This window comes from Coffea arabica, chromosome 3e (assembly GCF_036785885.1).
Source record: "Coffea arabica cultivar ET-39 chromosome 3e, Coffea Arabica ET-39 HiFi, whole genome shotgun sequence".
Classification (NCBI taxonomy): domain Eukaryota; kingdom Viridiplantae; phylum Streptophyta; class Magnoliopsida; order Gentianales; family Rubiaceae; genus Coffea; species Coffea arabica.
The window spans coordinates 15638595-15654903 of NC_092315.1; the positions used below are offsets into that span (position 1 = coordinate 15638595).

The following is a 16309-nucleotide window of genomic DNA, read 5'->3' on the forward strand; positions in this document are numbered from 1 at the left end:
GAATCTTTAAAGGGAGCTTACTATTATGTCAGAAGAAATTAACGATGCAAGAAAATCCCTATCGCTTGAAGTAAGGTTCCAAAATAATTGAACAGGCAACTGTAACATCAGAGCTTCATTATCTTTTCCATAGCTACCAACATTTTCAGTCTTTCTAACAAACCAGAAGTGTCTTCATTTTCCCTTCTTTTTTTTTTCCCGTTTTCCATCTTTCTAATGTTGTATGCTTGATACAGGGTTCTAGAAAATCCCAGCAAAACTAATGCAACAATAAATGCCATAAACAAATAGAAATCTGTAATAACAATCCTGCTCAATTATTCACTATCCTTTCCTTTTTTGAGTTTTCTTGGTCCAAAATTACCAGTAATAACTTGTACAGTACTATCAGAGCTTCATCAAGCTCTGTACAATCTCCAAGAAATGAACACAAGCAAACGCAATGTGTGATTGTGTGTGTGTAGCAAAAATTATCTTAATGGGATACAAAAGTCATCAAAGAAAGAAACTTTTTCTGCAATTCCTTAAGGGAACAAAGCAGGTTCTCAAAAAAAATCAACAATAAAACCTACTATGCATAAATTAAGAAAACTGCCCCACTCAAAACTAGAAATTCCAGTAAAAATACTACTAACGATCAATAAGCAAGCAATAAGTTTGACTCGCCAGGACAATGAATTGCTGTATGATCCAACCATTCAAGAAAGTAGGAAAAGAAATAATAGAAAATGATGAAGAGCTTCAGCCCAAGACCTGTAAGAAGAAGGATTAAGAGAATAACCCAGTTGAAAGAGTAGCCTACCTCTGGAAGTGGGTCTTCGCCGGAGCTGGAGGCGCTGCCGGCGAAGAAGGATTGGTTTGCCGATAAGTCTTCAATCGATGGTCTTCAATCGTTGAGAATGGGCATCTACCGAAGTGCAAGAATGCCTTTAGGCCGTGATTTTAAGAAGAGGCCGTGCTTTTAAGAAAGGAAAATAACTTCAGAATAATAGGTAAGGACGTTATTTTCCTTCCCTCGGTGGAAGTTATTTTCCACCAGAAATCATTTTCCCAAATTAGATTGTGTCCAAACACTGAAAAATTAGGAAAACATTTTCTGGAAAATATTTTTCGTCCAACCAAACAGACCTTAGCGTAGGTCGAGACTCGAGAGTAAATTATCAATCTACGCCAACTTTTGCGAAATGAAACTTGTAAGGCGCCATTTCCAAAGTGTTAATTAAAAGGAACTTCTAGTGGAACTCCATCAGATCTCCTTCAATCATCTTGAATGTGACTTCTTTTCCTTATCTATGGCCTCTTTTATCACTCTGACCGCTTCCTATTTTCCATCTGATAAAAGAAATAAAGCATCAATGATTTGTAGATCAAGTGTGACACTCTAAAAGAACAAGCAAAATTCAGTAGTTATTAAGGCCAATAAAAAGTCTGTTTGACGATTACTTTTTAAAAAAATTAAAAATTATACTGTAGAACTTTTCATAATGTGATGTATGTAAAATAAAAAATAGTTAAAATAATAAAATGCTGATTAAAAAAATTATTTATGATGCAATAAAAATAATATTTCCAAATAAATTCCAATCCAAACACACTCCAAGCATCATGACAAGTGATTCACGATAAGAAACAAACCTGTCAAACCTTCCAATTTTGTCTTCTTGATTACATAATGAGAACAATCTTAGTGTTGCCCCAAGGTCATGTTTGAGCTGAAAACTTGCTCAATTGTTTTTGGGCAATGTCAACTTTTAAAGCTATTTGATCGACAATTCAACTATAAGAAACCACTTTTTCTACAAAAAGAAAAAGAGAAAAAAAACTACAAAAGGCCACTAAAGGTACAAAATAGTTATGCAAATGTGATAATAGTTGAAAAAAAAAAAAGATGAGTCATCTTTTGTTTAGTTTCTATCACATGGAGTCATGATTCATATGGAAAAGTATCTTCCTTCAATGTATATTTGCATGCAGAATCATAAACAAGAAAAATGGGGAATATTTGAAGGGGAGAAAACGAAAAGAAGAGAAACTATGAGGAAGTTCAGTTACCAGGAGTACAATTCCAGAAGATGGCCGATCCTATCGTTCCCCTATCATCCTCATGCAAATCATAGCCTTGTACATTAGTAGGCTAACGGCTAGTATGTGATGTGGTCTTTAACTAAAGAGTTCATGAAACACATCTCCATCGGACTTTATGTCGAGTTGTTTAACCAACTCACCAGCAAGACTTAACTTTTGTTGGCGAAGAAAATAGGAGAATGTAAGAAAAGGGGTGAGGGGAAACTAAAATCTAAATAGCTTTACATATTTAAACTTTATCCCGTTTCCGAAAGGCCAAAACGCCATTGCTGGGGAAGGGTTAGCCACTCAGCTCTGCTTGCCTTGTTTAAGATAGCCTTGAATTATTGGCTAGGATTATTTTGCTATTTTATTTGATTTGGTTGATACGAAGATGTATAAATGTTGATAGCAAAAAACAAAAAAAAAAAAAAAAACTCTGGTGCAATTGCATTTGTCTACTCTCGGAGTATTGTACCTTTGATAATCATGCGTTGCACAAAGCCAAAAATAGTCATTTATTCTTTTTTTGGTACAAAAGATATAATGCATTAAATAGTAATAAAAGAGTTAAGTAGCATTTACAATGCGGGGCAAACAAAAACTCCTACAGTCCTCTTCTGACAACCTACCAATAGCTGTGGGTTTACAAGACAAGCAAGTGAACTCTTGGCTGGCTGTTGTTTCCATTTTTGCCAAAAAATCTGTGCATCTGTTAGCTTCTCTGTAGATGTGCCTAATATGTGTTTGCTCGAAGCTCTACAAGGCGGTCCTGCAATCAACGATGATAGGGGAAAATTCATGAGTGTCAAAATTTTGAGTGTTTAAATTTTGAGTGTTTAGGATGTCCACTACAACTTTTGCATCCAACTCAATGACCAAATGCGAAATATTAAGAGATTTAGCTAGGCAGAGCCCGTCCCTTAATGCCCATAATTCAGCAACAATGTTGGTAGCAGTTCCCAGGCTCCCGTAGGATCTTCCCAGCCATTCTCCCATGTGATTCCTAATTAGGCCACCTGCTCCTGCTTTCCCTAGGTTCCCCAAGGATGATCCATCAATGTTGATTTTGAAGAATCCCTGTGGAGGAGCCTCCTAATGAATATTGATCTGCTGCTTCCTTCTAATGGAGGGGACCATTGCTGGCCCCAGATATAGAAATTCTAATAGGCCACCTGGACCATTTTTTCTTTGTCACCATCCTTTTAATCCCACTCTTTAGTTTAATCTGTTGGTGTTTTATTCCACCCATTTTAGTTTAATCTTTTTTAAAGTTTTATTCTTTCTCTTGTGTGTATGTTGAACTCCTTTTTTTTCATCTTTTCATTTGAATTTTTCTTTTTGTTGTTTTCAATATATGCTGAATTGAAAGTTTCTTTCTTGATTTGCAATTTTTTTGTTCGTTTGATTTTTCTCTGTTTCTTTGTTTTTATAGTATGAAAAAATTGTCTATCAAATATGAAATTTTGCTTTCTTTTTTAATATTTTTTCATGTGACCAAGAAATTTTTTTAGGGGATTTAAAAGTTTTTCTTTGATTTTTGGGAAGAGATTACTTTAAATTTAATGTGAACAAAGATTGTTTTAAATCATTTGTTTAGGTGATGATGGTGAAATTAGAGGACTTGGGATCTAGTGATATTTCTATGTGCAGGAACACCATGGAGAATGGAGATCATGATTTTTTGAGAATTTTTAAAATTTGAAAATAAATAAAAAGTAGTGAACCAGTGACCCGCCTAGTTGAACCAAAAAAGCTGGGAACCGATGGCTCAGTCTGGTCAGTCATCGGTTCGAGTTTAAAAACACTAACTACAACTTATGCACGTGTCTTTTTTTATAATCTTAATTAAAATTAAGTTTTATTAAGATTTGCAAAAAATTAAGATTTATTGAGATTTAGTAGGTCAAAATACATTTTGTAAAATCTTCTTTGCTCTTTCCAAAGGAAAAAGAAAAAATGGAAAAAAGGAGTGGTGAATTTGTGAATTTTATCAGTTGATTTTAACTTTTTAGTTTTGATAGCTGGTTTTAATTGTAAAACTAATAGTGACACTTTAATCTAAATCATGAGGGGGTTATGTATAGGTTTTTAAACTATAAGGAGATTATACGATAAAGAATCAAACCATAAGAGGGTAAAATACACATAGCTCGAGCCTTAATTGGGCTTAAACCTAATAAAGTCCAAATTCAATTCATATTTAATTCAAACCTCTTCAAACTCTGCCGACTCTATTAAACACAAGTCTTAGTGGGTCTTTTTTTTTTTTTTTTAGGCCAAGTAAGCCAGACTCGAGCTGGTTTGACTCCACTAACAATCTTACCAAATATTTAAATTACAGAAAAGTACACAGTGGTTTTACTTATCTCAGTGTATACATAAATCCTAATTAACTACATAATTAACTATCAAAAACTATTAAGCAAAATAAGATGACATTAAATTAAGACACAAAAAAAGCAACAACTATTATACAAAGTTTGATGAATCTATCACCAACTAGTCAAATAAATAAATAAAACTTGAATTTTAAGTTGTAGTAAATTTAACGTTCAAAAATATGATATTAGTTTTGGATTTGGTTAAGAGTTGAAACTAGTTGTCATAACTTCAAAATTCAATATATGTATTTATGGAATCAACCTGATATTTGATACTAATTTAAAAAACACATAGCATGTAGAAAGAAGATCCGTTGGCCCGTTGCACATGAATTTCTTTTTTTATTGACCCCAATATAACCTAATTTTGACGGGAAATGAATGGTTTATAAGCTTGGATCTAAAAGCTACTAAACAACTTAAATTAACCATTTTGGATTCGTAGATTTTACCCAAAAATTGCTTGGTCAGCCCTTGAAAAAGTAAGTAAACCAGAAAAAAAAACCTTGTATCTTTCTCTTGCACCTGTGGCCACAAAAAAAAAAAAAGAAAAAAAAACTTTGGTAGAGATTGAGGCATAAGGTTCTTGATATATGATAAGTGACTAATTTACGTAATAATTGTATGACATTTTATATTATTTTTAGTCACTTTGGTTATATTATTGGAAGAATATGAATCATTTTGGCTATAATTGGTGAAAAATGCTTTTAAGTGATTAAATGAGGTTTTTATCACTTTTTACTTGGATTTTGTGTATTTTGACAGTTTTGACACATTTTCGTATTTCGGCTATAACTTGAGTTACAATGATCGGATTGGGATGCTTCTTGAACCCATTTGAAGATAAGAGATAGATCTACAACTTTGGTGAAGACATCTAAATCCAGTTTGAAGGTTTTCCAGGTCAAAATGCCGAATTACAATAGCAAATTTCTACTGGTCGAAACTGGAACAGGGCAATGAGCAGGCAAGGGTATTTCGGTCATTTCTCAGCCTACACAGATCCAAATGAGGTGATTCTTGATGCATTGGAAAACTAACTCAAAGGGCTACAAGTTTTATGTTTTGGTCAAGAGCTGGTTCAGCCTCTAACATCAAGAAAAGATTGGTTGAAGTTGGGCCAAAAACAGAGCAAGTGATCCACACTCGGATCCACTATTCATCCGAACCCTCGGTTGTTTCTGGGTTAGTGGATCCGAGCTCGGATCCATACGGATCCGAGGTACTGTAGCAGCTCGGATCACTGGTCAGAAAAGGCTGCTCTGTACGCGTAAAAAATCAATTTCACCTCCACCAACTCACATTGGATGCTAGACATGTGAGAAACATTCCCAGCTGTAAAAGGGAGATGTAATCCTCATTTCTTGACCACCTTTCATCATAAAAGAGTCAAAATGCATTGCAAAAATAGAGGGGGGAGTTCATAGCAGAAAAATAGATAGAGCTACGGGAGAAAGCTTGAAGCTGCAGAAATGTAGCTCTTTCATCTCCCTAGTGTTAGTTTAGCTTAGTATAGAGTAGTGTAGCTTTTCCATTCTTGTTTATTATCTAGATTAGGATGAAGATGGAGGATGAAGAAGGCAAGGAAGAAAGCTCATGTGACAAGGGTTGTATTCCTTCCAAACTCTTTATCTTTTGTATTTGATTCCAAGTTTAGTTAATATACAAGTTCTGGATTTTGTGTTCATTATGTGTTTCTAAAGTTTATACCTTGGGTTTGGTTGAACTTTCTATAATTGTTAGTGTTTATTATTTGGTTATTTGACTGCTATGATTTGAGCAAGTTATTTAGCACTTTAGCTCTTGAAATCATGATTAATCTGGTACCATTAATTGTGATTATCTAAGGTGTTGTTTCTGCAATGAAAATTGAGATTTAACACTAGTTCAAGAAGTGCTAAACATAGGGAGTACACTCACGAAAGTAGAGGTGCACTTATGTGGTTTTTAGTGATTCATTTCATGTAATTTCATTGAAGAAATGAACTTGTAGCTAATTTCATAACTATGAAAATAGGTATGGATTAGTTATGAGTATAATTGATTCACTACGAAAGTAGGATTCAAATGCATAAGGAAATTACACCATAATTAGCCTAGATGTAGTATTCAATGATCCAAATATAGCACTTGCATGAGTAGTTAGGGATACCACAACCCAAGGAGCTTTCATTTGTTATTTTGTATAATTTGAGTAGGTAAAATTTGTTATAATTCATTGATAGTCTAAATAATAGAGAAGCTTTAGTAGTACCGGTAATTGCAATCTTCCTTGTGGGATCGACCCTTAATACCCTATACTCGCTCACGATTCGTATACTTGCGATAAATCGCGTGTGGGGTGTTTAGGAGTTTATAAATGTAAAACTTGATTAGGATGAGCTTAATTGTATATGTATACTCCGCGCACGTCAAGTTTTTGGCGCCGTTGCCGGGGAAGATTTGGCAATATCGGTGTGAAGAGTAACTTTATTAGTTTAGACATTTTATTAGTTATTGTGTGAATGTTATTTTCTGTCATTTTAGTATTTTCTGTGTGTATGCATTTTATCACCTATTCTTCTTACTAATTTTGCTCTTAAGTTGTTTAAAAGCAATTTTAGGTGATGAGAAGGGTAGGACAATTTGGAGGACAATGCTTGAGAAATGGAAGATTGGTAATGGATGGTTACCAAGTGCAAAGCTCCTTTAATAGAGGTAACCAAGAATTTACTGAATGTATGTCTTTTGAAGATGGTTTAAGGTGCTTAAAGGCAAAATTTGATGTAATTAAGTTACAAGTTCAAATGGACACCATGATGCATGAAATTGAGCAGAGAAGGAATGTTAATACTTTTAATTCTTATCATGTGATTTGTGACTTGTGTGGAGATTATCATGCTACTAACACATGCATGCAAGCACAAAATGTGGATTATTATGATGAATTAGAGCATTACAATCCCTGTTTTGATCGATATAGTGCTAATGCTTATGGTTGGGATAATCAATGTGTATATAGTGATTCTCCATATTCTTATGATTACCAACCTGAAAGTGTCCAATATGAATCAAAACCATCTTGGGAGTTGGCAATTGAAATGGTAGCTAATGATTCTAAGCCATCTTGGGAGTTAGCTATAGAAAAATTAGCTAATGTGACTTCCGACCGTTTTGATAGGATTGAGGAAAGGATAGATGAATTGGCTTCTCACTTTGGTAGAATACATGAGCAATTGAATGCATTGTGTGAAGTTATTTCCTCTAATAATGTGCAAAATGATCCTAGCATGAATGATGGGAATGTTGTATGTGAAAATGGGTTGCATTTTGATGAAAATGATGAATCTCAATTGTGTTTCAATGAGCAAATGTCCATTTCACATGATAATATCTTTGGAACTAACTTTGAGCCTCAAGAGGTGAGTTTTAATGACTCATTTTTCACCCCTCTTGAGGAGTGCAGTGAAAGTATAGGTTCTAAAGGTATTCCTGCCCAAGATACTCTTATGACATTTCCTTTGGTAAGTTCTCAAGTGGTGCATATTCAAGGTAATATCTATGAAACACTTGGAATATGTAAGTCACTTCCATCTCTCACATCATTAGATCATGTGGCTTTTTGTATTAAGTCACCTTACAATGATCCACCAAGGCCTAAAATGGTGGATTATTCGTTAACTAAACCTCCTTGAAAAATGAGGAGAAATAGTCAAGCTATTGACTTTAAAGAAGCGCTTATTGGGAGGCAACCCAATGCTTGTTTAAGTTGGTGTTACTTTGGAGTGATTTTATGTTTAAAGTATGAGTTTGAGTTATTTTGTTATTTTTTCATTTGTAGGTTTTGGAAAAAGATGCAAAAGTGACCAAATGAGGTGAAAAAGGCGAAGTTTGATCAAAGATCTCAATACCTCAAATTCAGTAATTATGGTTTTTGATGCATTAAAGAGGTTTAGAATGCATGTTTAGATCATTTTACATGTGTGTGAATGGTTTATTTTGACATAGAAATGATCTAGGGTGTATTTTGAAGAATTGAGGTCAAACTGAAAATTGCAAAAATTCTGCAATAAGTGCAGATTCAATGGATCCAAGGCCTCGGATCCATATGGATCCAAGGCCTCGGATCCACTTCTGCAATCAGAGAAAAACTTCGAGCTTCTTGATCCGAGCTCGGATCCGTATGGATCCAAGGCCTCGGATCCACTTCTGCAATCAGAAAAAATTCGAGTTTCTTGATCCGAGCTCACTTATCATGATCCGACCTCGGATCCTTTCAAAAACGACCTCGGATCCTTTCCAAACGAAGCCTCGGACCACTTTTCTTCATTCTTCCCTCTTTTTCCTCCTTCAACTCCACTTTTCTTCTTGTTGGTTGCAAGCTTTTATTCTTAAGAATTGTATTTTTGTTTTTTTTTCAAGGTGCATTAATTGAAGTCTCCATTCTTTCAAGTAAAGTTGAAAATTCATCACTTGGACATGGATTCGGATTGCGCAAGTCATAAGGGGAGTATTTTCTTTTACTCTTTCTTTATTTTCCTTTTCTCACATTGAGGACAATGTGAAGTTTAAGTGTGGGGGAGGAAATATGTGAACTTGCATTCTAATGCTATGTGATGATATTTTGTGGATTTAAATGCTTAGAAATATTGGAATTGTGTTTGAATTATTTGCCATATGGATAATTTGCCTGAAATTGGGTTTGTTGGCAGGGAGTTTTCTTCCATTTATATGGGGAAACTCCGTCAAAATTTGTCTAACATCTTGTCCAATATGTCACTATGGCCCAAAAGTTCTTCAAATTTTTGCATTTTCATTCAAAAAGGGCTAATTTGTTCCAACTTTAAATGTTTTTATTCTTCCAATTGTTGAAACTTTATGTGTATTTTGGAAGGTTTAGTCCTCATTTAACTTGGAAATAGTTATTATGCAATTAGAATTTTTACATTTTAGAAAGTATATTTGGTAAAGTGAGGAAAATTATGCCTATAATTTTACATGTTTAATGAGATTTCTTCTCTTTACTTAATTTTGCAAGTAAGTGATTGATATAGTTGATAAAAGGTTATACTCCTCCTTTGATTAGTCTTATATATTTTCTAAGAGGGAATATCTATTTATTGTCCTTTAGTAAAAAAAAAAAAAAAAAGAGAAGAAAAGAAAGAAAAAATTATTCTACTCCAATGATTTTTGTACCGAGTAACCGGGGGTTGGCATCTACAAATGTCGATTTTCGCGTAAAAAGGTACTTGAATTAAGAGTATGCATTGCAACTTGAATAAGTGAAATGTTGAGTAACCGGGAATCTTCACCTAAAAGTGTCGATTTTCGCGTAAAAAGGCATTCTCACTAATTAAGTAAAATTAGTATGAATAAATCCCTCTTAGATGTAAAATTTTGAGAAAAGGATGATTATAGGAGGAGGAAGGCTATAAATCGACTATGTGGGTTGCTTATTTGTGAAATTAGGTTAGGGTAAGAGATTAAGTTTAACTTGTTGAATTTAGGGTATAATTATCTTTCCTTTACTTGATATTATGAGTATTTAGTGTAAATTGAATAATTATATAATAATTATTTTCCAAGTCTTGAGGAATTAAATTGGACAAAGTGCATATATTGTTTCACCTCTTGAATCATTGCATTTGATTATGTGTGAATTGCTTGAGGACAAGCAATGATTTAAGTGTGGGGGAGTTTGATAAGTGACTAATTTACGTAATAATTGTATGACATTTTATATTATTTTTAGTCACTTTGGTTATATTATTGGAAGAATATGAATCATTTTGGCTATAATTGGTGAAAAATGCTTTTAAGTGATTAAATGAGGTTTTTATCACTTTTTACTTGGATTTTGTGTATTTTGACAGTTTTGACACATTTTCGTATTTCGGCTATAACTTGAGTTACAATGATCGGATTGGGATGCTTCTTGAACCCATTTGAAGATAAGAGATAGATCTACAACTTTGGTGAAGACATCTAAATCCAGTTTGAAGGTTTTCCAGGTCAAAATGCCGAATTACAATAGCAAATTTCTACTGGTCGAAACTGGAACAGGGCAATGAGCAGGCAAGGGTATTTCGGTCATTTCTCAGCCTACACAGATCCAAATGAGGTGATTCTTGATGAATTGGAAAGCTAACTCAAAGGGCTACAAGTTTTATGTTTTGGTCAAGAGCTGGTTCAGCCTCTAACATCAAGAAAAGATTGGTTGAAGTTGGGCCAAAAACAGAGCAAGTGATCCACACTCGGATCCACTATTCATCCGAACCCTCGGTTGTTTCTGGGTTAGTGGATCCGAGCTCGGATCCATACGGATCCGAGGTACTGTAGCAGCTCGGATCACTGGTCAGAAAAGGCTGCTCTGTACGCGTAAAAAATCAATTTCACCTCCACCAACTCACATTGGATGCTAGACATGTGAGAAACATTCCCAGCTGTAAAAGGGAGATGTAATCCTCATTTCTTGACCACCTTTCATCATAAAAGAGCCAAAATGCATTGCAAAAATAGAGGGGGGAGTTCATAGCAGAAAAATAGAGAGAGCTACGGGAGAAAGCTTGAAGCTGCAGAAATGTAGCTCTTTCATCTCCCTAGTGTTAGTTTAGCTTAGTATAGAGTAGTGTAGCTTTTCCATTCTTGTTTATTATCTAGATTAGGATGAAGATGGAGGATGAAGAAGGCAAGGAAGAAAGCTCATGTGACAAGGGTTGTATTCCTTCCAAACTCTTTATCTTTTGTATTTGATTCCAAGTTTAGTTAATATACAAGTTCTGGATTTTGTGTTCATTATGTGTTTCTAAAGTTTATACCTTGGGTTTGGTTGAACTTTCTATAATTGTTAGTGTTTATTATTTGGTTATTTGACTGCTATGATTTGAGCAAGTTATTTAGCACTTTAGCTCTTGAAATCATGATTAATCTGGTACCATTAATTGTGATTATCTAAGGTGTTGTTTCTGCAATGAAAATTGAGATTTAACACTAGTTCAAGAAGTGCTAAACATAGGGAGTACACTCACGAAAGTAGAGGTGCACTTATGTGGTTTTTAGTGATTCATTTCATGTAATTTCATTGAAGAAATGAACTTGTAGCTAATTTCATAACTATGAAAATAGGTATGGATTAGTTATGAGTATAATTGATTCACTACGAAAGTAGGATTCAAATGCATAAGGAAATTACACCATAATTAGCCTAGATGTAGTATTCAATGATCCAAATATAGCACTTGCATGAGTAGTTAGGGATACCACAACCCAAGGAGCTTTCATTTGTTATTTTGTATAATTTGAGTAGGTAAAATTTGTTATAATTCATTGATAGTCTAAATAATAGAGAAGCTTTAGTAGTACCGGTAATTGCAATCTTCCTTGTGGGATCGACCCTTAATACCCTATACTCGCTCACGATTCGTATACTTGCGATAAATCGCGTGTGGGGTGTTTAGGAGTTTATAAATGTAAAACTTGATTAGGATGAGGTTAATTGTATATGTATACTCCGCGCACGTCAATATACGTTATGTATATATCTACTAAGCCACCAATAACAATTAGTAATTAAACTATAGGACCGCAGCAAAACATATAATGTTATCAAAATTCATAAGAGCAAGCACAATATTAATTACATAAATTATAAAACCGTAGCAACACACATAAAACTATTGCACACACAACAATAATTTCAGTTTTTTACTTTGTACAACAATCTTCATCAAGCTTAATTTCATTTTTTCGACACACTAATTTTAAAGCTGGGGACTCCCAAATACATATTTACATGCCATATATGATGAAATATTAATATACCCCATCATTTAAAGTGACATTAAGGGTTAATACCCCTTCATTTGAGCTGGTGAGTCTCAATATCCTTAGTGATATTAAGGGCTAACTCCATCAAAGTATTTGGGTCAGGGACATTCTCACTTCGTTTCTCATACTCGATGGTCCATGCAACCAAGCAGCTTTGACCCAGAGCCTCAACATGAACAGTTGCGATGAAGGTCTTGTAAAACTCCATTAGATCTCCTTCAATCATTTTGAACGTGATTGATTTCTTCGCCTCATCTATGGCTTCAATTACCACTTTGGCCACTTTCTCTTTCCCATCTGAGAGGAAAAAAAAGGAATTGAATGAATGGTAAACTTCGTGTGACACCCCAAAGAAAAATAAATTTTCCCAGTGGCATCACGACTACCAAAAGATTCAAGACCTGTAACCTCTACTCACACCTTGCAATTTTAACGATTGATTACATGATAACAACAATCTTAGTGTTGCACCAATGTCATGTTTGAGCTGAAAACTTGTTTAATGTTTTTCGAGAAAAGAAAATATTTGAAGGGAATAAAAGAAAAGAGGGGAAATCTTGAGGAAATTCAATTACCATGAGTAAAGTTCTAGAAAGTGACAGATCCTACGGTTCCCCAATCACCACCATGCAGATCGCAGCCTTGAACATTACTAGGGCTCATGGTGGATATATCATGTGGTCTGTACCTAAAAATTTCATGAAACACATCTCCATCGGACTTTATCTCGATTTGGTTAACCAGCTTTCCAGCAAGACTCATTTCTTCTGGCTTTTGCTGGCCAAGAAAACAGGACAGTGAAAGAAAAGGGGTGAGGGAAAAACTATAATCCAAAGGGCTTTTTAATAGTTTTGAGTTGTGTGAGTTATCTAAATGCCAAAAAGTCATTGTGTTGCGGACCAGCTGTGTTTGTTTAGCTCAACTACTTAACTTTTCCTTGAATTATTTTGCTATTTTATTGGATTTGGTGGAGTACATGATTTTTCTAATAAAAAAAGGGACAACAATCACAGTGAAGCAATGATATGGGGTGGTCAAGGTAAAGATTTTCTCACAAAAAAATCAATTACGAATATCATTACGTATAAATGTTTGACAGTAAAAAAAAAAAAATTTTTTTTGGTGCATTTGCATTTGTCTACTTCTTAGAGTATTGTACCCTTGAAAATTTGATGAGGATTTTTTGCGTTATATATCACAGAAATCAGTTTCATGCATGTAAGAGTATTTGATCCGAACGGTTAAAATTTCAGCATGACAACACGAAGGCACAAAATATAAAGTGTTCGTTTTATTTATGTTAGATAAAGATTCTTGTAACAGCTGATACATTGGTTACAGAATCAATAACAGATCAAAACAGTACAATAATCAAACATAAAATTAATTATAATCACTTGTAATCAGTACAATATGCAAATGTAATATATCACCTTAACTATTTAAATCGATATAAACAGAATAGAGCTTATAATTGCTTAATATTTAAAAGCAATACCAACTAAACAAAATAACCAGTATGCTCTTATATATATTTTTTACTATTCATAGTTAATTAAGCATTATTTTTATTATAATCTTAGTATTTGTTGCTTTTACCATTAATAATTGATTAATCTTACCCTCTAATTTGTATCAGAACACAAGTTTTGTAGATTGAATCTTCAAAACATTGTTACTTTTACTCCAAATGTGATCACTAGATGAGCCCTTTATTTAAGATGGTGAGTCTCAATATATTTTGTCACATTTTTGCAGTAGTGCATCAATGTGTTTGGATCTGAGATTTTCTCATTTAATTTCTCGTACTCGAATGTCCACGTAAATGAGTTGTTATCACCGTAGGTTATCTACAAGACCAGTTCAATGAGGGTCCTATATGGATCCGGAGCCTTTGAAGTTGAACTTTTGTCTAGTTATGTACGATTATGCAATTGTTACGACATTTAGGATAAACTAATACAATTTTGATATAAACGTAAATTTTCATCTAATACAACTAACTTGATATAAAAATCATTATTGTGTGAGTTAATTACACCAAAGTTATCAGAATTACATCAATTTGACCAAATTAGATAGAAATCAGACTCTTTGTTTTTTTAAACACTCTCACCCTTCCCCATATCCTTTCCATCCCCGACCTGTCAGGCACAACTAGAATAACTAACCATAAAAAATGGGATAAAAACTAACCTCTAAATACTGAAGATACTTGTGTCTTCAATAACTAGAATAACTGCGGGTTTGTTTGTTTTTTTTTTTGTCGAAATGATAGCTTTTTTTCATATATATAGCACTTTAAACTGTACAATATTTGGACAAAGGTCCAGCGAAAAGGACAGACGTCCTACAAAAACTTGGTGCCTAGCACCTAAGAGTGGGATTTACCCATTCTTCATCTATCCAGATGGTTAGAGCATGCAAGCTCAATTTAATACTGCCTACTTTCCCTGTATTAGCAAATGAGAAAGAACACTTATGAAACTGATTACTAATGAACTGGATATCTTCCATTAGAGTAGCCATCATATGGTTGCAGTGCCTCGAACCTTTTATACACTCCATCAGCTCCTTGTTATCGAGCTCCACTCTGATACTGCTCCATCCTTGGCTGATCGCATTTAGTAACGCGAGTCTCACTACTACCGCTTGATCTTGAATTGGCTCAGTTGATAATCTTTCTCTTAGTGCCCAACCCGCTTGAATTTGTCCCATAGAGTCAGTTGCAGTGATTCCAATCCCTACTATTGCTTGTCTTTTATCTTGATGTGTATGGATCTTGATCAGTAGGCTGGTATGGCTCTCATTTTGCTCTAGCTCTGGTTCAGTTCGTTGCTGTATTTCTGTTTCCTGAGTGTTCTTCCTTGCTACGTTGCCTTTGTTTGCCTCATCAAACTCTGTCCACTCCTTCATGGCCCTTTGAATAATCTTGTGAGGTTCTCTTTCTTTGTGGTTGAATTCTCTATCGTTCCTTGCTTTCCATATCTGCCAGAGGATATTAATGGTGAGGTTCACCTGGTCCTCCCTTCCTCTATCTTGTTGAGCTTCCATTATTGTTGTCCACCACCTGATGAAGCAATCTGACAGCTCCATAATTCCATCCCACTGCACCGGAGCCATCTTCCAAATTTCCTTAGCTTTTGTACACTGGATCAGTAGATGTTCAAGAGTTTCCTCCTTGTCTCCACACCCTATACAAAAAGGATGCCCTTGTCTTGTTCTTCTGTGTATATCTGCTCTCACAGGAAGACCACCATGCAGGCATTTCCAAATGAAGACTTTCATCTTCTGGCTTACCTTTTGCTTCCATAGTGTTTTCCAGGTATTAGACATGGTCCCTTCATAGCTTGTTCCAGTATCCTCCCTCCTCCTTGTGCCTTCCAGATTCTCTTCCTTCATCCAAGTCTTATAGCCTGACTAGACTGTATATTGTCCATTCTGCGAGTGCATCCAGTAGTAACTGTCCTCCTTTCTAGTTAAGCTTATAGGGATTTTCAAGATCCTCTCAGCATCTTGTGAGTTAAATATTCTGAAGATCAGCACTGTGTTCCATCTGTTGTTGATCATCAATTCTGATACAAACTGGAGTTGACATCCCTGAGGCTTTGCAGACGTTGGTTTCCCTGATGGTCTGTCTGGAATCCAGTTGTCATCCCATATACGTGTACCTTTACCATTCCCAACTTTCCTCCTACTTCCATCTTGGACATCTTTTCTAGCAGTTGATAAGCTTTGCCACAGCCATGAAGCATTCCGAGGCACATTACAATTGAAAATGGATTCTTTAGGATAATATTTCGCCTTTAAAACTTTACTGACCAACAAGTTAGGTTGTGTTATCAACCTCCAGACTTGTTTGGCCAGTAGAGCTTTGTTAAACATTTTCAAGTCCCTGAACCCCATTCCTCCTGTACTTTTCTTTTCAGTCATCTTCCTCCAGCCAATCCAATGCATCTTTTTCTTCCCTTCAGATTCACCCCACCAGTAGTCTGCCATTTTGGCACTGATATCTCTACAGAGCTTAGTGTGTAGCCTAAAACAGGACATAG

At 34.9% G+C, this 16309-nt stretch overlaps 2 protein-coding genes across 2 annotated transcripts; both read right to left on the reverse strand.

Annotated features, from left to right (window-relative positions):
* Positions 1-12077: 12077 nt before the first annotated feature.
* Positions 12078-13073, reverse strand: LOC113736969 (kirola-like). Its single transcript, XM_072083759.1, has 2 exons — positions 12854-13073; positions 12078-12554 (listed from the first exon to the last, which is right to left on the reverse strand). The coding sequence occupies exons 1-2, from the start codon at positions 13017-13019 to the stop codon at positions 12289-12291; spliced, it is 432 nt and encodes a 143-aa protein (XP_071939860.1). The 5' UTR covers positions 13020-13073; the 3' UTR covers positions 12078-12288.
* A 1551-nt stretch (positions 13074-14624) lies between these two features.
* Positions 14625-15659, reverse strand: LOC113737417 (uncharacterized). The gene has a single exon (XM_027264652.1). It carries the CDS (start codon positions 15657-15659, stop codon positions 14625-14627), a length of 1035 nt encoding a protein of 344 aa, XP_027120453.1.
* Between the last annotated feature and the right edge of the window lie 650 nt (positions 15660-16309).